Source organism: Salvelinus fontinalis, chromosome 6 (assembly GCF_029448725.1).
Source record: "Salvelinus fontinalis isolate EN_2023a chromosome 6, ASM2944872v1, whole genome shotgun sequence".
Lineage (NCBI taxonomy): Eukaryota > Metazoa > Chordata > Actinopteri > Salmoniformes > Salmonidae > Salvelinus > Salvelinus fontinalis.
The window spans coordinates 11,142,387-11,163,630 of NC_074670.1; the positions used below are offsets into that span (position 1 = coordinate 11,142,387).

The 21,244-nt window shown below is 48.8% G+C and overlaps 2 protein-coding genes across 2 annotated transcripts; one reads left to right on the plus strand and one right to left on the minus strand.

Moving 5' to 3' along the window:
* Window positions 1-6,909: 6,909 nt before the first annotated feature.
* Window positions 6,910-10,277, minus strand: alg2 (ALG2 alpha-1,3/1,6-mannosyltransferase). Its single transcript, XM_055924878.1, has 5 exons — window positions 10,118-10,277; window positions 9,548-9,719; window positions 9,314-9,451; window positions 8,982-9,149; window positions 6,910-8,810 (listed from the first exon to the last, which is right to left on the minus strand). The coding sequence occupies exons 2-5, from the start codon at window positions 9,716-9,718 to the stop codon at window positions 8,064-8,066; spliced, it is 1,224 nt and encodes a 407-aa protein (XP_055780853.1). The 5' UTR covers window position 9,719; window positions 10,118-10,277; the 3' UTR covers window positions 6,910-8,063.
* A 276-nt stretch (window positions 10,278-10,553) lies between these two features.
* Window positions 10,554-20,414, plus strand: sec61b (SEC61 translocon subunit beta). The gene is made up of 4 exons (XM_055924880.1): window positions 10,554-10,686; window positions 11,325-11,422; window positions 13,136-13,243; window positions 19,896-20,414. Exons 1-4 carry the CDS (start codon window positions 10,684-10,686, stop codon window positions 19,981-19,983), a joined length of 297 nt encoding a protein of 98 aa, XP_055780855.1. The 5' UTR covers window positions 10,554-10,683; the 3' UTR covers window positions 19,984-20,414.
* The last annotated feature ends 830 nt before the right edge of the window (window positions 20,415-21,244 follow it).

Sequence of the window (21,244 nt, forward strand, 5' to 3'; positions counted from 1 at the left end):
GACTGAGGTTCACCAGGAGGTCTTAGATTCCCCCACTGCTTCTCCCTCCCTCCCTCCCTCTCCCCACTCTCCCTTGTCCTCTTCACCCCTATCCCCTTCCATCTCTTCTCCTTCTCATCCCTACCCCCCTCCCTCTCTCCATCCCTACCCTCCTCCCTCCCTCTATCCCTAACCTCCTCCCTCCATCCCTACCCTCCTCCCTCCATCCTTACCCTCCTCCTTCCCTCCATCCCTACCCTCCTCCCTCCCTCTATCCCTACCCCCCTCCATCCCTACCCTCCTCCCTCCATCCCTACCCTTCTCCCTCCATCCCCACCCTCCTCCCTCCATCCCTCCCCTCCATCATTACCCTCCTCCCTCCACCCCTACCCTACTCCCTCCACCCTCCACCATTACCCTCCTCCCTCCATCCCTACCCTACTCCCTCCATCCCTACCCTCCACCCTCCATCATTACCCTCCTACCCTCCATCCCTACCCTCCACCATTACCCTCCTCCCTCCATCCCTACCTTCCTACCCTCCTACCTCCATCCCTACCCTCCATCATTAAATCAAATAAAATAAAAATGTATTTGTCACATACACATGGTTAGCAGATGTTAATGCGAGTGTAGCGAAATGCTTGTGCTTCTAGTTCCAACAATGTAGTAATAACCAACGAGTAATCTAACCTAACAATTCCACAACTACTACCTTATACACACAAGTGTAAAGGGATAAAGAATATGTACATAAGATATATGAATGAGGGATGGTACAGAACGGCATAGGCAAGATGCAGTAGATGGTATAGAGTACAGTATATACATATGAGATGAGTAATGTAGGGTATGTAAACATTATATTAAGTGGCATTGTTTAAAGTGTCTAGTGATACATTTTTACATACATTTCCATCAATTCCCATTATTAAAGTGGCTGGAGTTGAGTCAGTATGTTGGCAGCGGCCACTAAATGTTAGTGGTGGCTGTTTAACAGTCTGATGGCCTTGAGATAGAAGCTGTTTTTCAGTCTCTCGGTCCCTGCTTTGATGCACCTGTACTGACCTCGCCTTCTGGATGATAGCGGGGTGAACAGGTAGTGGCTCGGGTGGTTGTTGTCCTTGATGATCTTTATGGCCTTCCTGTGACATCGGGTGGTGTAGGTGTCCTGGAGGGCAGGTAGTTTACCCCCGGTGATGCGTTGTGCAGACCTCACTATCAATCAATCAATCAATCAAGTTTATTTTATATAGCCCTTCGTACATCAGCTAATATCTCGAAGTGCTGTACAGAGACCCAGCCTAAAACCCCAAACAGCTAGAATGCAGGTGGCTAGGAAAAACTCCCTAGAAAGGCCAAAACCTAGGAAGAAACCTAGAGAGGAACCAGGCTATGAGGGGTGGCCAGTCCTCTTCTGGCTGTGCCGGGTGGAGATTATAACAGAACTATGCCAAGATGTTTAAAAATGTTCATAAGTGACAAGCATGGTCAAATAATAATCATGAATAATATTCAGTTGGCTTTTCATAGCCGATCATTAAGAGTTGAAAAACAACAGGTCTGGGACAGGTGGCGGTTCCATAACCGCAGGCAGAACAGCTGAAACCGGAACAGCAGCAAGGCCAGGCGGACTGGGGACAGCAAGGAGCCACCACGCCCGGCAGTCCCGACGTATGGTCGTATGGTCCCACTACCCTCTGGAGAGCCTTACGGTTGTGGGCGGAGCAGTTGCAGTACCAGGCGGTGATACAGCCCGACAGGATGCTCTCGATTGTGCATCTGTAGAAGTTTGTGAGTGCTTTTGGTGACAAGCCGAATTTCTTCAGCCTCCTGAGGTTGAAGAGGCCCTGCTGCGCCTTCTTCACAACGCTGTCTGTGTGGGTGGACCAATTCAGTTTGTCCGTGATGTGTACACCGAGGAACTTAAAACTTACTACCCTCTCCACTACTGTCCCGTCGATGTGGATAGGGGGGTGCTCCCTCTGCTGTTTCCTGAAGTCCACAATCATCTCCTTTGTTTTGTTGACGTTGAGTGTGAGATTATTTTCCTGACACCACACTCCGAGGGCCCTCACCTCCTCCCTGTAGGCCGTCTCGTCGTTGTTAGTAATCAAGCCTACCACTGTAGTGTCGTCCGCAAACTTGATGATTGAGTTGGAGGCGTGCATGGCCACGCAGTCGTGGGTGAACAGGGAGTACAGGAGAGGGCTCAGAACGCACCCTTGTGGGGCCCCAGTGTTGAGGATCAGCGGGGTGGAGATGTTGTTACCTACCCTCACCACCTGGGGGCGGCCCGTCAGGAAGTCCAGGACCCAGTTGCACAGGGCGGGGTTGAGACCCAGGGTCTCGAGCTTAATGACGAGTTTGGATGGTACTATGGTGTTAAATGCTGAGCTGTAGTCGATGAACAGCATTCTTACATAGTTATTCCTCTTGTCCAGATGGGTTAGGGCAGTGTGCAGTGTGGTTGCGATTGCGTCGTCTGTGGACCTATTGGGTCGGTAAGCAAATTGGAGTGGGTCTAGGGTGTCAGGTAGGGTGGAGGTGATATGGTCCTTGACTAGTCTCTCAAAGCACTTCATGATGACGAAAGTGAGTGCTACGGGGCGGTAGTTGTTTAGCTCAGTTACCTTAGCTTTCTTGGGAACAGGAACAATGGTGGCCCTCTTGAAGCATGTGGGAACAGCAGACTGGGATAAGGATTGATTGAATATGTCCGTAAACACCAGCCAGCTGGTCTGCGCATGCTCTGAGGACGCGGCTGGGAATGCCGTCTGGGCCTGCAGCCTTACGAGGGTTAATACGTTTAAATGTTTTACTCACTTCGGCTGCAGTGAAGGAGAGTCCACAGGTTTTGGTAGTGGGCCGTGTCAGTGGCACTGTATTGTCCTCAAAGCGAGCAAAAAAGTTATTTAGTCTGTCTGGGAGCAAGACATCCTGGTCCGCGACAGGGCTGGTTTTCTTTTTGTAATCCGTGATTGACTGTAGACCCTGCCACATACCTCTTGTGTCTGAGCTGTTGAATTGCGACTCTACTTTGTCTCTATACTGTCACTTAGCTTGTTTGATTGTCTTGCCCTCCTACCCTCCTACCTCCATCCCTACCCTCCATCATTACTCTCCTACCTCCAATCTACCATCCTCCCTCTCTCTCTCCCTTCTCTTCCCTGTTCTGCCTGCCACTCTGGGAGGTCTTAGCTTCCCTTACCGCTTCTCCTCCCTCCCTCCCTCCCTCCCTCCCTCCCTCCCTCCCTCCCTTGTCCTCTTCATCCCTATCCCCTTCCATCCCTTCTCCTCCTCATCCCTACCCTCCTCCCTCCATTCTTACCCCCTACTCTCCCATTATCCCTACCCCCCTCCATCCCTACCCCCCCTCCATCCCTACCCTCCTCCCTCCCTCTATCCCTACCCTCCTCCCTCCATCCCTACCTTCCTCCCTCCATCCCTACCCTCCTCCCTCCATCCCTACCCTCCATCCCTACCCTCTATTCCTACCCTCCTCCCTCCATCCCTACCTTCCTCCCTCCATCCCTACCCTCCTCCCTCCATCCCTACCCTCCATCCCTACCCTCTATTCCTACCCTCCTCCCTCTATCCCTACCCTCCTCCCTCCATCCCTATCCTCCACCCTCCATCACTACCCTCCACCCTCCTTCCCTACCCTCCATCATTACCCTCCACCCTCCTTCCCTACCCTCCATCATTACCCTCCACCCTCCATCCCTAACTTCCATCCCTACCCTCCTCCCTCCATCCCTACCCTCCTTCCCTACCCTCCACCCTCCATCCCTAACTTCCATCCCTACCCTCCTCCCTCCATCCCTACCCTCCTTCCCTACCCTCCACCCTCCATCCCTAACTTCCATCCCTACCCTCCACCCTCCATCATTACCCTCCACCATCCATCCCTATCCTCCTCCCTCCATCCCTACCCTCCTCCCTCCATCCCTACCCTCCTCCCTCCATCCCTACCCTCCATCCCTACCCTCCACCCTCCATCCCTACCCTCCACCCTCCATCACTACCCTCCACCCTCCATCATTACCCTCCACCCCTCCTCCCTCCCTCCATCCCTACCTTCCATCCCTACCCTCCTCCCTCCATCCCTACCCTCCACCCTCCATCATTACCCTCCACCCTCCATCCCTACCCTCCTCCCTCCATCATTACCCTCCACCCTCCATCCCTACCCTCCACCTTCCATCATTACCCTCCACCCTCCATCCCTACCCTCCACCCTCCATCATTACCCTCCACCCTCCATCCCTCCTCCCTCCCTCCCTCCATCCCTACCCTCCATCCCTCCTCCCTCCCTCCCTCCATCCCTACCTTCCATCCCTACCCTCCTCCCTGCATCCCTACCCTCCATCCCTACCCTCCTCCCTCCATCCCTACCCTCCACCCTCCATCATTACCCTCCACCCTCCATCCCTCCTCCCTCCCTCCCTCCATCCCTACCCTCCATCCCTACCCTCCACCCTCCATCATTACCCTCCACCCTCCATCATTACCCTCCACCCTCCATCCCTCCTCCCTCCCTCCCTCCATCCCTACCTTCCATCCCTACCCTCCTCCCTGCATCCCTACCTTCCATCCCTACCCTCCTCCCTGCATCCCTACCCTCCATCCCTACCCTCCTCCCTCCATCCCTACCCTCCTCCCTGCATCCCTACCCTCCTCCCTGCATCCCTACCCTCCATCCCTACCCTCCTCCCTCCATCCCTACCCTTCTCTCTCCCTTCTCATCCCTGTTCTGCCTGCCACTCTGGGAGACAGCCTGTGAGTGGAGACCACCAGTATGACACCCAGAACACGTCAAGATTCAAGACTAGATAAATATGACCAGTTCTATTCACAGTAAAGATAACTCCTATTCTACAATACAGTATTAGATCTGTGTCTCACTGTCTACACCATCTTTTCAGCGGCAGCCTCTACAGCCTACTGTAGCCTGGGTAGAATTAGTCCTATAATGTCTCTCCTTGCAGAGCCATAAACATAGTTTTATTGAGGCTATCTATAACACGCCACTATCAGACATTGTTGATAGCTTTATTAAAACCTCCCAGAGATGGTTATTTTATGTTACTGGACTAAATCACTTTTACACAAAGTTTGTGTGTGTGTGCATGCAGGTGCACATGTGTGTTTGTGCGTGTATCACTCCGAAGGCTCTGCAGAGTTAACAGTTACGAGGTACAGTATATGCTAATATATTTGAATACTTTATAGAAGCAGTAAAATCTGAAATCCATAATTTGTTAACGTGTTCCATGTAAAACAGAGCTGAAAGACGTCCCATGAATATCAATGCAGATTTGCTTTGTTTAAACAATATATCAATGACACTCTACAGGCCTACAGCGTTCTCTCTTCTCTGCATTAACCCTTTCCACTGACATTTGGAGGACAGAGTTACCAGAACTACCAACATCCTAGACCAGTGGTTCATAACGTCTTTACGTTACTGTACCACCAACTGAATTTAGCTCTGCCCGGAGTAGCCAAGAAGTACCCCCCCATTTGTATTTTACCAGTAAGCCTATGTTCTCATGGGTCTTCAAGTACCCCCTGTGGATAGGACAAGTACCCCCAGGGGTCCTAGTACCCCTGGTTGGGAACCACTGTCCTAGACAATAGACAAATTCAGTTGACTTTTGATAAGTGCACATTCCCTCTCTGAGTTGGAGAAATCCTCATGACTTCTCATCACTCTGGGTTGGAGGTGATGGCGAGATGTATAGGTGTGTGTGTGTGTTCTCTCGGGGCTCTAGCCCAGCAGTCTGTGACCAGGTGAAGGCTTGTAGTGATTAACTTGTTTGTTATTCCCTCATCTCCATTTAGCCCATGATTAACACCCAATCAGAAAGCATGATTAACATCCAATCAGAGAGCAGGTTTAAAAAAACAGAGTTCATCTTTAATGTTGTAATAATAAGGGTACACGCTCCCAAACTGCCAACAAAACGGATATACACACATAAACACACACACCGATACATCTCACCTCCCCCTCCCCCCAGCACACATACGCACACACACACAGACACACACCGATACATCTCACCTCCATCTCCCCCCAGCACACATACACATCGATAAAAACCCAGCACACATACGCACACAAACACAGACACACACCTATACATCTCTCCACCAACGCCCCAATCTCTCTTGGTGTCTGTGTGTGTGGAATTAGAGCCTATTTAAAACCAACCCCGCGGTCTCATTAATGAATTAAGCCTGAGTGCCGGTGGCTCCTGGGCGGTGGTTATCACTGCAGCTCAGGACACATCGTGTCTCAATAACAGAATTACACTACCCCACCACAGGGCTCAGAGGAGGAGGGAGGGGAGGTGGGAAGGGATGAGGGGGGACTGACTGACTTGACGGCTTTGAGGGACAGACAGTTATACAGACAGAGAATCAGACAGATGGGGAGACAGAAGAACAGTCCTCCTGTGTGTCCAGAAGCCTGATAGTCTCCTGCTTTAAATCACTGTGTTTATGAGCTGCTGAGAGCCCAGGTGGTGATGGGGGGGGGGGGGGGGGCGATCCGTTCACCACACTCACGTCTCCCACATCCTCAGCCCACCCTCTCCCCGTGGCTCCAGTGTGTGTGTGTTCTCTCCCTGGTTGTTCCAGAGGGCCTCTTTATCTTCCCCTCCTAGCAGGGTCTCTAAATCACCGTGGTAACAGCCCTCCTCATCTCCTGCTAATTCCTCTGCTCACTGAAACATTGACTGAACACACACACGCGCATTCACAAACACGCCCCTCTACTTCTCCGCTCTCGGTGGCATTGCATTTGCAGTGGGTAGATGACAGTTGGATTTGGTGTGGGTGCGTGTGTTGGATACCTGGCCTGATACACAACAGTCTGGTACAAAAGAGAAAAAGAAAGAACTTGACAACAAAACAAGCAGAGTTGGTAAACTAGATATGTGTCCTCTGTTTTATTAAGACTTGAGGAATGTCAATAAGAGCTCTTCTAGAGGTTAGTAACACAGACTGACCAGCAGACATGACCTTCTATACTACACACACACAATAACCAACACACAGCATCATCTCCTAATAACCCAGAGACAGACAGCAACAGCAATGTACAGGCCAAACATTCCCTCATTGTGAAAAGTAACTAAGGTCTGAAAGGACAGAGGAAGTGGCAAACATCCTGCTTATCGATCTGTGGCTGCCAACTGGCTAATGGCGCTCGGTGGCATGCGCAAACACACAGCAGCACATCTATCACACTACAGATCCATCCTAGTGGTTATGTAGCTCTTGTTCATTAAGCCCTTGGTCACCCCCTCACACACACACTTCTAGAACCAAGGGCCGGTGCTGGTATTGTTACGACAGGCCCCGGGGTAGTATGGGTAAAGTCGTTACTCTTTTGTTAATTGGAGCTGAGATTCCATCCCTCCATTCCCTCAGCAACCCCTCCTGGGGGAACAATGACTAATTGTCTAGAGTCCTCCTCAGTCAGCGCACCTCTACATTACACCCCCCCCTCCCCAGTCTGTCCTCCATTCCCTCAGCAACCCCTCCTGGGGGAACAATGACTAATTGTCTAGAGTCCTCCTCAGTCAGCACACCTCTACATTACACCCCCCCTCCCCAGTCTGTCCTCCATTCCCTCAGCAACCCCTCCTGGGGGAACAATGACTAATTGTCTAGAGTCCTCCTCAGTCAGCGCACCTCTACATTACACCCCCCCCCCTCCCCAGTCTGTCCTCCATTCCCTCAGCAACCCCTCCTGGGGGAACAATGACTAATTGTCTAGAGTCCTCCTCAGTCAGCGCACCTCTACAGTACACCCTCCCCTCCCCAGTCTGTCCTCAGTAACCGTATTTTATCCCTACATACCTAGCCCATCCACCTCTACCTGGCTATAGCTGCAGTAGGATGAAGTTGCACCAATGAGATGCTGATCTCAGGTCAGTTTTCCATTCTTTGGTTAGGATTTAGGCAGGGATTGAGAGAAGGTAAGCTGATCTAGATGCGTCTATGGGCGACTTCTACCGAAAGCTGCTCCGCTAACGCACCCCAGCCCAGTCTCTGCCCCAGCAGAGGTGTCACTGGGTCAGCCTGAGGATGTACCCGTGCAGCTGGTCTGAAAAGGCCTCCAGGGAGAACTTCTCCTGAACCCGCCTCCTGCCGGCCTGGCCCATGTCCCTGCGGAGCTGGGGGTCTCTGAACAGCTTCTCCATGGCCAGGGAGAAGGCCTCGGCCGTGGGCTCACACAGGAAGCCCGTCTCCCCGTCACCTACACTCTCCAGAGGCCCTCCAGACCTCACAGCAATGACGGGACAGCAGCAGTACATGGCCTCCACTGGCACTATCCCAAAGTGCTCTCTGCTGGGCGTGTAGAGAACACCTGCGCTGCCCCGCAACAGCGCCACCTTCTGGCTGTCTGAGGGAGAGCGCAGGAAGGTGACAGAGTCCTCTACTCCCAGCCGTGCTGCTAGCTCCTTCAGCTCAGCATAGTGCTGGACGTTCTCAGCAACACGGCCGTCGTACCCCCCTGCCACCACCAGGTGGAGTCCTGCCTGGTCCCCTGGGGCGAGGCGGGTCTTCAGGGAAGAGAGGCCCTCCAGGGCCAGACCCAGGCTCTTCTTCCTCTCATAGCGGTTCAAAGACAGGAAGAGGCAGGATACGCCTTCAGGGATCAAGCCCCCCAGACCCTGCTCTAGCTGCTCCTCAGGGGGCCGGTCGAAGCTATGTGTGTTGAGGGATGGGTAGAGGACGTCAGTCTGGATCCCATCCAGGGAACGGAAGGTCTCCCTGAAGACCCCTGCGGTGAAACAACTGTTCACCAGCACCTGGGACAAGAAACAAGAAGGATCAGTCAGTGATATCTCATCAACAAGGTCAGAGGAGAGAGATCAATTGGGAAAATCAAAACTAGTTTGCATTGAAATTAAATGAATGAAACTGTTGGTATTTTGTACTCTTAAGATCTAATCCTTCTTTCTCTGGTTCTATACTCTCACCATATCAGCCATGCCAGTGGTGAGTTCCTCCAGTCTGTCTATGGGGGCACGGTAGAGCTTTTTCAGAGCTGAGTCTCTCTGGGTCAGGAGCTGGTCTGGGAAATGACAGTAGAACAGAACCTTTTTCCTCTGACGAGACAACCTCAGGACTGGGATACACACCGACACCTGTAAGAGGAGAGAGAGTAGGGTTGTATCTACTACAATCACAACTACAGAAAAAGTGAAGGCAAAAAAGACTAGTGTGAAGGTGAGAGTCAAAATGAAAAGGTAATGGACTGAGTTATACTGAAGTGAAGAGAAAAAAAACATGTTGACGGTGTGTCACCAACCTGATCACAGAAGACCACGTCATACTCTACTCCACTGAGGAAGACCAGGTAGAGAGCTACGTAGATCATCCTGAGGTAGGCACACAGGGCATGCAGGTACCTAAACACACTGGTGGGCAACCAGTCACCCACACACACCTGGAGATGACAAACAGGGTCAGATAGGAAAACAGTGTGAGTGTGTTTGTGTGTGTTATAACACTGTTATAAGATTACACTCTTATAGACACCCACCACGTTCAGGTCTGGGTCTAGTGTCTCTGAGAAGCAGTGTGTGGGGTCATGGTGGGCCGTCCAGATCTGAACACTGCAGCCGCGAGAGCGTAGAGCTACAGCTGCATCCACCACCAGCCTCTCTGCACCACCTATACCCAGGTCTGGGTGGAGAAACACCACCTGCACCATCCTGGAGGAGACAGACAACATGTTTAAAGAAGCCTGACGACACTGACAGGTTGACAGGTGCGTCATCAACATGGGGCTTGTTCAGAAGGGTCAGACAATACTAATAGATTCAATACAACGTTACAGAATGGAGGACATTATTAACATGGCAGAGAGGTGGATTGTTTAGTCTACAATGCCACAACCCATAGAACGTTCTCCCGTTGAATTGGCTAAGCTCCATAACATCAGCTATCCGTGATGTTGTTGAAACAGACACTAGATATCTCTAGCCGACAGCTACACTAAGCACAGTGAATATAGAGCTTATATCAACCTGAGAGTAGCTTGTATCACAGAGACCAGCTACTATGCATTCGTTACTAATTCAGTGTGGACGTTGTCTGTCATAAACTTTACCTTTCGCTCCCTGATAATGCAGTCTGTCCAACTTGTGTCCAGGAAACAGTGGTCAATTTACGAACACTGATAAGTCACTGTGCCTATAAATCGACATGCTGGCTCAAATGTTCAATTTATTTCCAACGGCAAATCCCCCTGTGTTGAACCAGAATGGCGTCAGATGCCACCCTCTGGAGCACGTCGCTTCCTATGAGACACGTCATCTCTCTCCGCACGCACACTTTTCATTTGCCTTTCGTTCAAACTCCAACATTAGATTAAAGAAATTAGAAATTAAAGTAAACATTTTTAAATAAATAATTTTTACCAGGAGATTGTATATTAATCTATAATTTGTAATAAATTGAATCCGTTAGATGTCAATTATGAGCTGTCTTGGCTCAGGCTTGATATAGGGCACCTAAAATGGTCCTTCGTTCTGTAATCGTGTCCTTTTTAGACAAGCGTCATCTTTCTTGGATTCCTTCTGAAGTTGTGGCGATTTTTGTACAGCACTGCTGCCCTTTTGACGTGGACTTCAGTTAGAAGAACAGTTGAACAGTTTTCTTCAAGACCAACTTAAAATGGTAAGAATTCTATACTTTTTTCAAAATAATTTATATTGTTGTACACCTCTAACTTGGCTGTAGCTAACTGACTGCTTTAGCTACCTTACGTTAGCTAGCTAGCTCTCATTCAATTTAGCTAGGCATAACAGAGACATTCAATTAGCCTCTGTTAGCAAGCTAACCTAGTACAATTAAAGGCATGATGTTATAGATTAGTCTTATTTAACATTGCTGTTTTATATTATAATCATTCTTTACCGTCGAGATGACTGTCCGGTTTAGAAGCCATCTAAGGTAGCCAGCTAGCTAAAGTTAGGTTAGTTACTATGATGATCCATGATCTATTTGTAGACGTGGCTATTTTTCGAATCAGCGAATCTTTATTCTGTTATGTGTAAGACAGCCAGACTATCACAAACAATCATTGCAATGACATTTAAATACGCTGTTCATGGCGCTTTAGGGTCCTCATCGCTGGTAAAGAGGGCCTCTAGTAGTAGCTAGAGTGATCTCCTATATATTATGAGGAAGTTATTTGTGATTATCATTTCAGAGATCCCCACATCCAAGTGGGTCAAATCCAATGGTTACATTTCTGTTTTCTTCTGTATTCTTAGTATTTTGTGTGTGTTTTAATGTAACTGTCTCTTCCTCAGCCTGGACCAGCATCAAGTGCGACTAATGTCGGTGCAGGGAGCCGATCCCCCAGCAAGACCGTGGCCCCCCGCGCAGCAGGATCCACAGTCCGACAGAGGTAATAATAATCATTTATTACATTTCTATAGCACTTTTCATAATCTCAAAGTGCTTCAAAAACAAAATACCAATGCATCACCATGGAGCATGGCAGCAAGAGCCACACAAAACCCCACCTAACGCTGAAGGATCTACAACAAACAAACACCAAGACTCCAGTCAGACTCAAGACATTTCATACTGGTACCCCTAACCACCTCCAAGCATCACCATTACCACCTAGCTCCAACCTATAACGCATGAGTACATTACTAAAATAAACAACATTTTATGTAGACTAGAGGATGTAAAATGATTTGGGACCCTCCTCCCCTTCCCCCTGTCTCTTTGATGACATAATACTGTAGGGAGAGTGATGGTGTTTAGATATCCCTCTGTGAGTAGATACCTCTAGATAAATGTTGGTGCTTTGGGCTTAATCAGTATGTAATCAGAGCCTCGATGTCATCATCATCATTACCCAGTACTACCTTATCCCTCATTCACTCATTACCTCGTTTAGCCCCCTTTAATCTCAGCTGATGTGTACAGCAGTTCTGAATCACTACATCAGGACATTAACTACTGGAGCTAGTCTGAACACAAACTGCTGTAGTAGAGGGAGTTAGGTACTGTAGTACTTCTACCTCAGACAGCAGTGTTTCCCCTACATTCATTTAGCAGCGGTGGCCCACTGCTGCTAACTTGTTGCCATGGCTGGGGGGGGAAAAGGTATCTATTTTTTTAATGTGTATATCCAGGGGTCACATTAGCTAGTTCTTTGGATAAGAACACTCATTCACACAAAATGTATTGGTTCAACACATTTGGCAGAAAATTGTTTTCATCAGATGTCAACAGAAGTACAACACTATTTAGCTAGCAGACACACGTAAATTGGCTTACAATGAAAATGCAAGGTATTTTTTACAAAAACTATGCATGGCCATATTTCTAATGTTTATAGGAAATGTAGTTGGCTGGATTCTTTTTAATGCTTTGTTTTGAAGTTAATCTTGCATTTTAACTGGCTACCGGAAAAAAAACACCAGAGAAAAGTATCCTACACATCAGTCAGAGCGCTGTCTGGTGATCCAATGACGAGAGCAAAGATATTTCATCAGAGTGGAGGGCAACTGAAGCACGGAAATGATCCTGTTACATTGATGATTTGGATCGAACACTGACTGAAGCAGGGCAGAATTTATAATAAGCATTTAAGATCTGCGTTTACAAAATGCAACAAATCTTTTTTCTGCATTAAAAAAAAAAACTACTCCCAGAATCCTCCATTAGCGCGACCCATGGTATCTCTGCTGATACGCACTTTTAAATTGATAGCAATTGGCTCAATGACTGGATGTCTATGGGAACAGCTGACATGTCATTGTGTTACCGCTACCCTTGCCACCACTGCTGGGGAAAAAATCCTGCGGGAAACACTGGACAGTGTCTGTGATTTGTCATTTCACACAATAATGTTATGGGTTCAGATATGGCTTAGAACTGCACAGTCAATGCAGAGGCAGTATTTCCAAGAGCCTCTGTGTTTTTACATCTAACCATCTGAGACTCAGGCAAAATAAACAGTCAACTGGAGCAAATGAAGGTTAATTGTTTGTGTGCAGGCAACTCTGTAAAGGTGTGACTGACAACCTCTCATGTAAATAGCTTGTCTCTTGTATATGATGTTATAGCTCACATGTTGTGTCTCGCATGTGTGATGTCACAGGAAAGCAACGAGCAGTGGCACACGCAGTGCAGGCAGGACCACAGCGTCAGCGGGCGGCACAGGGGGCATGTGGCGCTTCTACACTGAGGACTCACCAGGACTCAAAGTGTGAGTGTATATACACACACAACCATACACACTCACACAAAGGCTCTAGGATTCCTTCAAATGCACACAAAATATATATATATATATGTCACACACCACACACACACACACAGAGTAGGTATGTACAGTGTTTATGAGGAAGAGCATGAATGTTTAATGGCATTAAATGAGACTTGGGGGACTGGGGCTAAATGCTGATCAGACCCTAGGGTGTGTATGTTCCTGGAGCCCCCCCTCCATCCCGTCCCCTTACATACACCGCCAGTTCAGCTCCATACTGTTCCTTAACACTGGTGAACTCTCCAGCTTTCTAAGCCTGGCCGCTTTCTGACGGTCAGGCCGCTGTTCTATGACTCCTGGTCACAGTTCTAGACTGAGACCACTACTGACAACGGTTAGAGGTCTCCTCTACTCCACACAGTTCTAGACTGAGACCACTACTGACAACGGTTAGAGGTCTCCTCTACTCCACACAGTTCTAGACTGAGACCACTACTGACAACGGTTAGAGATGTCCTCTACTCCACACAGTTCCAGTTGTCCAGCTGTAGTTACTGAGGGTGTTGCTCCTGTAGTCCAGGACAGACGGGTGTAGGGTGGTGTGTATGGAGCTTGTGTGTGTTGAACGCTGGTCTCAGAGCTTCATTAAGATCTACTCAGAAAGGTCAAGTCAATTACAGCCTTCAGAGAGGGTGGGGTTGGTATGGTAACACTCTCCCCCCACCCTTCCACTTCAGGGATGGCGCACCTCTTCTCATCAAATCCTCATCAATGAATGCAGAAACACAATAGGATCACATCTCTACTGTCTCCCAGGCAATGTTTCCCCTAGAATTGATCTAGATGGGGTGCAGAGGCACCCACATCTGCCAGAATGGAGATTTTCAATGAAAGCAATTTGACCAGTTGAGAGCTGAGGGTATAAGTGCTAGACGGTTATTGGATGCCTGCCCCGCCTCAGTAATGCTAGGAGAAACACTGGTCCCAGTTCAATGGTGGTAATTAATCAATAAGCCATGAGGGGGTGTGAATCATGGCCAATATACCGCGGCTAAGGGCTGTTCTTATCCACTTATCCAGTGCCTGGACACAGCCCGTAGCCAGGATATATTGCCCATATATCACAAACCCTGAGGTGTCTTATTGTTATTATAAACTGGTTACCAATGTAATTAAAGCAGTAACAATAAATGTTTTGTCATACCCGTGGTATATGTTCTGCTACACCACGGCTGTCAGCCAATCAGCATTCAGGGCTCGAACCACCCAGTTTATAAGGCTGGTTGGAGCTCTAAGGAGCTCCATATAAACCACCTGTCTGACAGGCAGACAACAGTCAAACTACTACTACAACACCAGGGTTTTTGTTAGCTGGTAACAGCTGACTTTTGGCTACTTTAAGTCGATAAATAAAATTGGCACCTGCAATTGTCCAGGAGAAGAAAAAATCCCATTACGAACTAATGCTTTTTAGACTATTTATTGATGGGAATACCAGTCGATGGAAATACATTTGACTCGACATGCTCCTCAGTCTATAGGTTAATTTGCATAATTTAGTGGAATAAAGTTGGCACGTGTATTCGGCATTTATCACGCGTACGGGCTTACAGTATACTGACGTCCTTTATCACGTGTACGGGCTTACAGTATACTGACGTCCTTTATCACGCGTACGGGCTTACAGTATACTGAGGTCCTTTATCACGCGTACGGGCTTACAGTATACTGACGTCCTTTATCACGTGTACGGGCTTACAGTATACTGACGTCCTTTATCACGCGTACGGGCTCACAGTATACTGACATCCTTTATCACGTGTACGGGCTTACAGTATACTGACATCCTTTATCATGCGTACGGGCTTACAGTATACTGACGTCCTTTATCACGTGTACGGGCTTACAGTATACTGACGGTCTTTATCACGTGTACGGGCTCACAGTATACTGACGGGCTTTATCACGCGTACGGGCTTACAGTATACTGACGTCCTTTATCACGCGTACGGGCTCACAGTATACTGACGTCCTTTATCACGCGTACGGGCTCACAGTATACTGACGTCCTTTATCACGCGTACGGGCTTACAGTATACTGACGGGCTTACAGTATACTGACGGGCTTTATCACGCGTACGGGCTTACAGTATACTGACGTCCTTTATCATGCGTACGGGCTTACAGTATACTGACGTCCTTTATCATGCGTACGGGCTTACAGTATACTGACGTCATTTATCACGCGTACGGGCTTACAGTATACTGACGGGCTTTATCACGCGTACGGGCTTACAGTATACTGACGTCCTTTATCACGCGTACGGGCTTACAGTATACTGACGGTCTTTATCACGCGGACGGGCTTACAGTATACTGACGTCCTTTATCACGCGTACGGGCTCACAGTATACTGACGGCCTTTATCACGCGTACGGGCTCACAGTATACTGATGTCCTTTATCACGCGTACGGGCTTACAGTATACTGACGTCCTTTATCACGCGTACGGGCTTACAGTATACTGACGGGCTTTATCACGCGTACGGGCTTACAGTATACTGACGTCCTTTATCATGCGTACGGGCTTACAGTATACTGACATCCTTTATCACGCGTACGGGCTCACAGTATACTGACGTCCTTTATCACGTGTACGGGCTCACAGTATACTGACGTCCTTTATCACGCGTACGGGCTCACAGTATACTGACGTCCTTTATCACGCGTACGGGCTTACAGTATACTGACGTCCTTTATCACACGTACGGGCTTACAGTATACTGACGTCCTTTATCACGCGTACGGGCTTACAGTATACTGACGTCCTTTATCACACGTACGGGCTTACAGTATACTGACGTCCTTTATCACGCGTACGGGCTTACAGTATACTGACGGGCTTTATCACGTGTACGGGCTTACAGTATACTGACGGGCTTTATCATGCGTACGGGCTTACAGTATACTGACAGGCTTTATCATGCGTACGGGCTCACAGTATACTGACGGGCTTTATCACGCGTACGGGCTTACAGTATACGTACGGGCTTTATCACGCGTACGGGCTTACAGTATACTGACGTCCTTTATCACACGTACGGGCTTACAGTATACTGACGTCCTTTATCACGCGTACGGGCTTACAGTATACTGACGTCCTTTATCACACGTACGGGCTTACAGTATACTGATGTCCTTTATCACGCGTACGGGCTTACAGTATACTGACGGGCTTTATCACGCGTACGGGCTTACAGTATACTGACGGGCTTTATCACGTGTACGGGCTTACAGTATACTGACGGCCTTTATCACGCGTACGGGCTCACAGTATACTGACGGGCTTTATCACGCGTACGGGCTTACAGTATACTGACGGGCTTTATCACGTGTACGGGCTTACAGTATACTGACGTCCTTTATCACACGTACGGGCTTACAGTATACTGATGTCCTTTATCACACGTACGGGCTTACAGTATACTGACGTCCTTTATCACACGTACGGGCTTACAGTATACTGACGGTCTTTATCACACGTACGGGCTCACAGTATACTGACGTCCTTTATCATGCGTACGGGCTTACAGTATACTGACGTCCTTTATCACGCGTACGGGCTTACAGTATACTGACGTCCTTTATCATGCGTACGGGCTTACAGTATACTGACGTCCTTTATCACACGTACGGGCTCACAGTATACTGACGTCCTTTATCACACGTACGGGCTCACAGTATACTGACGTCCTTTATCATGCGTACGGGCTTACAGTATACTGATGTCCTTTATCACGCGTACGGGCTTACAGTATACTGATGTCCTTTATCACGCGTACGGGCTTACAGTATACTGACGTCCTTTATCACGCGTACGGGCTTACAGTATACTGATGTCCTTTATCACGCGTACGGGCTTACAGTATACTGATGTCCTTTATCACGCGTACGGGCTCACAGTAACTGATGTCCTTTATCACGCGTACGGGCTTACAGTATACTGACGTCCTTTATCACGTGTACGGGCTTACAGTATACTGACGTCCTTTATCACGCGTACGGGCTCACAGTATACTGACGTCCTTTATCATGCGTACGGGCTCACAGTATACTGACGTCCTTTATCACGCGTACGGGCTTACAGTATACTGATGTCCTTTATCACGCGTACGGGCTTACAGTATACTGATGTCCTTTATCACGCGTACGGGCTCACAGTATACTGACGGGCTTTATCACGCGTACGGGCTTACAGTATACTGACGGGCTTTATCACACGTACGGGCTTACAGTATACTGATGTCCTTTATCATGCGTACGGGCTTACAGTATACTGACGTCCTTTATCACGCGTACGGGCTTACAGTATACTGATGTCCTTTATCACGCGTACGGGCTTACAGTATACTGATGTCCTTTATCACGCGTACGGGCTTACAGTTTACTGACATCCTTTATCACGTGTACGGGCTTACAGTATACTGACGTCCTTTATCACACGTACGGGCTTACAGTATACTGACGGCCTTTATCACGCGTACGGGCTTACAGTATACTGACGGTCTTTATCACGCGTACGGGCTTACAGTATACTCATGTCCTTTATCACGCGTACGGGCTTACAGTATACTGACGTCCTTTATCACGCGTACGGGCTCACAGTATACTGACAGGCTTTATCACGCGTACGGGCTTACAGTATACTGACGTCCTTTATCATGCGTACGGGCTTACAGTATACTGACGTCCTTTATCATGCGTACGGGCTCACAGTATACTGATGTCCTTTATCACGCGTACGGGCTTACAGTATACTGACGTCCTTTATCACGTGTACGGGCTTACAGTATACTGATGTCCTTTATCACGCGTACGGGCTTACAGTATACTGACGTCCTTTATCATGCGTACGGGCTCACAGTATACTGATGTCCTTTATCACGCGTACGGGCTCACAGTAACTGATGTCCTTTATCATGCGTACGGGCTTACAGTAACTGATGTCCTTTATCACGCGTACGGGCTCACAGTAACTGATGTCCTTTATCATGCGTACGGGCTTACAGTATACTGATGTCCTTTATCACGCGTACGGGCTTACAGTATACGTACGGGCTTTATCACGCGTACGGGCTTACAGTATACTGACGTCCTTTATCACGCGTACGGGCTTACAGTATACTGACGGGCTTTATCACACGTACGGGCTTACAGTATACTGACGTCCTTTATCACGCGTACGGGCTTACAGTATACTGACGTCCTTTATCACACGTACGGGCTTACAGTATACTGACGTCCTTTATCACGCGTACGGGCTTACAGTATACTGACGTCCTTTATCACACGTACGGGCTTACAGTATACTGATGTCCTTTATCACGCGTACGGGCTTACAGTATACTGATGTCCTTTATCACGTGTACGGGCTTACAGTATACTGACGTCCTTTATCACACGTACGGGCTTACAGTATACTGACGTCCTTTATCACGCGTACGGGCTTACAGTATACTGACGTCCTTTATCACACGTACGGGCTTACAGTATACTGATGTCCTTTATCACGCGTACGGGCTTACAGTATACTGATGTCCTTTATCACGCGTACGGGCTTACAGTATACGTACGGGCTTACAGTATACGTACGGGCTTTATCACGCGTACGGGCTTACAGTATACTGACGGGCTTACAGTATACGTACGGGCTTTATCACGCGTACGGGCTTACAGTATACTGACGGGCTTACAGTATACTGACGGGCTTACAGTATACTGACGGGCTTTATCACACGTACGGGCTTACAGTTTACTAACGGGCTTACAGTATACTGACGGGCTTTATCACGCGTACGGGCTTACAGTATACTGACGGGCTTACAGTATACTGACGGGCTTTATCACACGTACGGGCTTACAGTATACTAACGGGCTTACAGTATACTGACGGGCTTTATCACGCGTGGGTCGTAACCTGTGTGTGTGTCGTCTCTCCTCAGAGGTCCGGGTGGTAACCTGTGTGTGTGTCGTCTCTCCTCAGAGGTCCGGGTGGTAACCTGTGTGTGTGTTGTCTCTCCTCAGAGGTCCGGCTGGTAACCTGTGTGTGTCGTCTCTCCTCAGGTCCGAGTGGTAACCTGTGTGTGTCGTCTCTCCTCAGAGGTCCGGGTGGTAACCTGTGTGTGTGTTATCTCTCCTCAGAGGTCCGGGTGGTAACCTGTGTGTGTGTCGTCTCTCCTCAGAGGTCCGGGTGGTAACCTGTGTGTGTGTCGTCTCTCCTCAGAGGTCCGGGTGGTAACCTGTGTGTGTGTCGTCTCTCCTCAGAGGTCCGGGTGGTAACCTGTGTGTGTGTCGTCTCTCCTCAGAGGTCCGGGTGGTAACCTGTGTGTGTGTCGTCTCTCCTCAGAGGTCCGGGTGGTAACCTGTGTGTGTGTCGTCTCTCCTCAGAGGTCCGGGTGGTAACCTGTGTGTGTGTCGTCTCTCCTCAGAGGTCCGGGTGGTAACCTGTGTGTGTGTCGTCTCTCCTCAGAGGTCCGGGTGGTAACCTGTGTGTGTGTCGTCTCTCCTCAGAGGTCCGGGTGGTAACCTGTGTGTGTGTCGTCTCTCCTCAGAGGTCCGGGTGGTAACCTGTGTGTGTGTTATCTCTCCTCAGAGGTCCGGTACCAGTGCTGGTGATGAGTTTGCTGTTCATCGCGTCGGTCTTCATGCTGCACATCTGGGGGAAGTACACCCGCTCCTAAACCCCGCCCCATGACCCTTCACCCTCAATCCCTGACCCTGCGGCGCAGCTTCTTAACACATCAGACCTGGACCAAACAACCAACCAACCTGAATCCCCAACCACACAACTCGCCTGGCCCGGCGGGCGGGACAGCCCCAATCAACAGCAGTCTAGTGTCCAACTCCAACTGAACTGCAGACCACCAGTGTGTTGACCCTGAGCACAGATCATGTAGGACTGAATCCTGAGTCTCATCTCCTACTGGCTGCTGTAGGTCCTGTTGATGACAGGGATTCATCTCCAGTAAGGATCGGGCACCTAGTCCCCTCATCAGGACTTCAGTAAGCATCTACATTTTTCAGCCTGAATTGGAACCTGTAGATGTTTTGTTAACATCATTTGGACAACATTTGTATTGTGATATTGTACAATAAATGGACTCAAACAGAATTTGTTGTGTGTTGGATGTCCATATTAGCATTTACACTGTCTGTAAAACTGCTTCATGCAAATTCATGATCCTTGAGTGCCTCTCGGGATGTCTGCTGCCTGTCATGGTCTTTAGTGTTCTGTTATGTGGGTTTCCCATCGCACTATATTACACCATGTCCCAGAACTCATGTACTGTACACTGCCTTTGGCAAAGTGTAGCTAATTTAGGGTGGATCAATCAAAATGTCCGTACTAGACAATTACATGGCACAGTATACCTGTTGTGCATATACTGTATGTACCAAGAGAACGGTTAGCTTTTATAGACATCTTTAATATTAGGTTTCTATTCAAATGAGCTATTCATTCAAGCGTTACCCATGGCATGGCACGGTATGTGACAGGTGTGGAGGTTTCCTGCCAGGTACAGGCTGTATCAGGTATGTTCAGGGGAGCACCAGCCTTTTTCAAACCGCTCCTCAGGGACCCCCAGACGTTTCACCATTTTGTTGTAGCCCTGAACTAGCACACTTCATTCAGTTAGTCAAGGGCTGGATGATTAGTTGACTCCGGTGTGCTAGCTATAGAAAGGCCTGGGGGTCCCTGAGGAGGAGTTTGACAGCTCATCTTGCACCAGGGTTTCCCAAACTCGCTCCTGGTCCCCCCTGGGTGAACGTTTTAGTTTTTCCCTGGCACTACACAGCTGACTCAAATAACCAACCCATCAAGCTTTGATTATTTGAATCTGCTGTGTAGTGCTAGGGCAAAAACTAAATAATACATGTCCCCAGGGGGGCCCCAGGACCTAGGTTGGGAAACCTTTCCTCGACCGCATTAGAATAGCATCA

Excerpts from the sequence above, each read along its gene's own strand:
- alg2 (XM_055924878.1), bottom strand. The coding sequence starts at position 9,718 with ATGGTGCAGGTGGTGTTTCTCCACCCAGACCTGGGTATAGGTGGTGCA. Across the intron at positions 9,452-9,547 it reads TAGACCCAGACCTGAACGTG|GTGTGTGTGGGTGACTGGTT; the intron begins GTGGGTGTCTAT and ends TGTCATCTCCAG. Across the intron at positions 9,150-9,313 it reads ACGTGGTCTTCTGTGATCAG|GTGTCGGTGTGTATCCCAGT; the intron begins GTTGGTGACACA and ends CTCCTCTTACAG.
- sec61b (XM_055924880.1), top strand. Across the intron at positions 11,423-13,135 it reads GGATCCACAGTCCGACAGAG|GAAAGCAACGAGCAGTGGCA; the intron begins GTAATAATAATC and ends GTGATGTCACAG. Across the intron at positions 13,244-19,895 it reads GACTCACCAGGACTCAAAGT|AGGTCCGGTACCAGTGCTGG; the intron begins GTGAGTGTATAT and ends ATCTCTCCTCAG.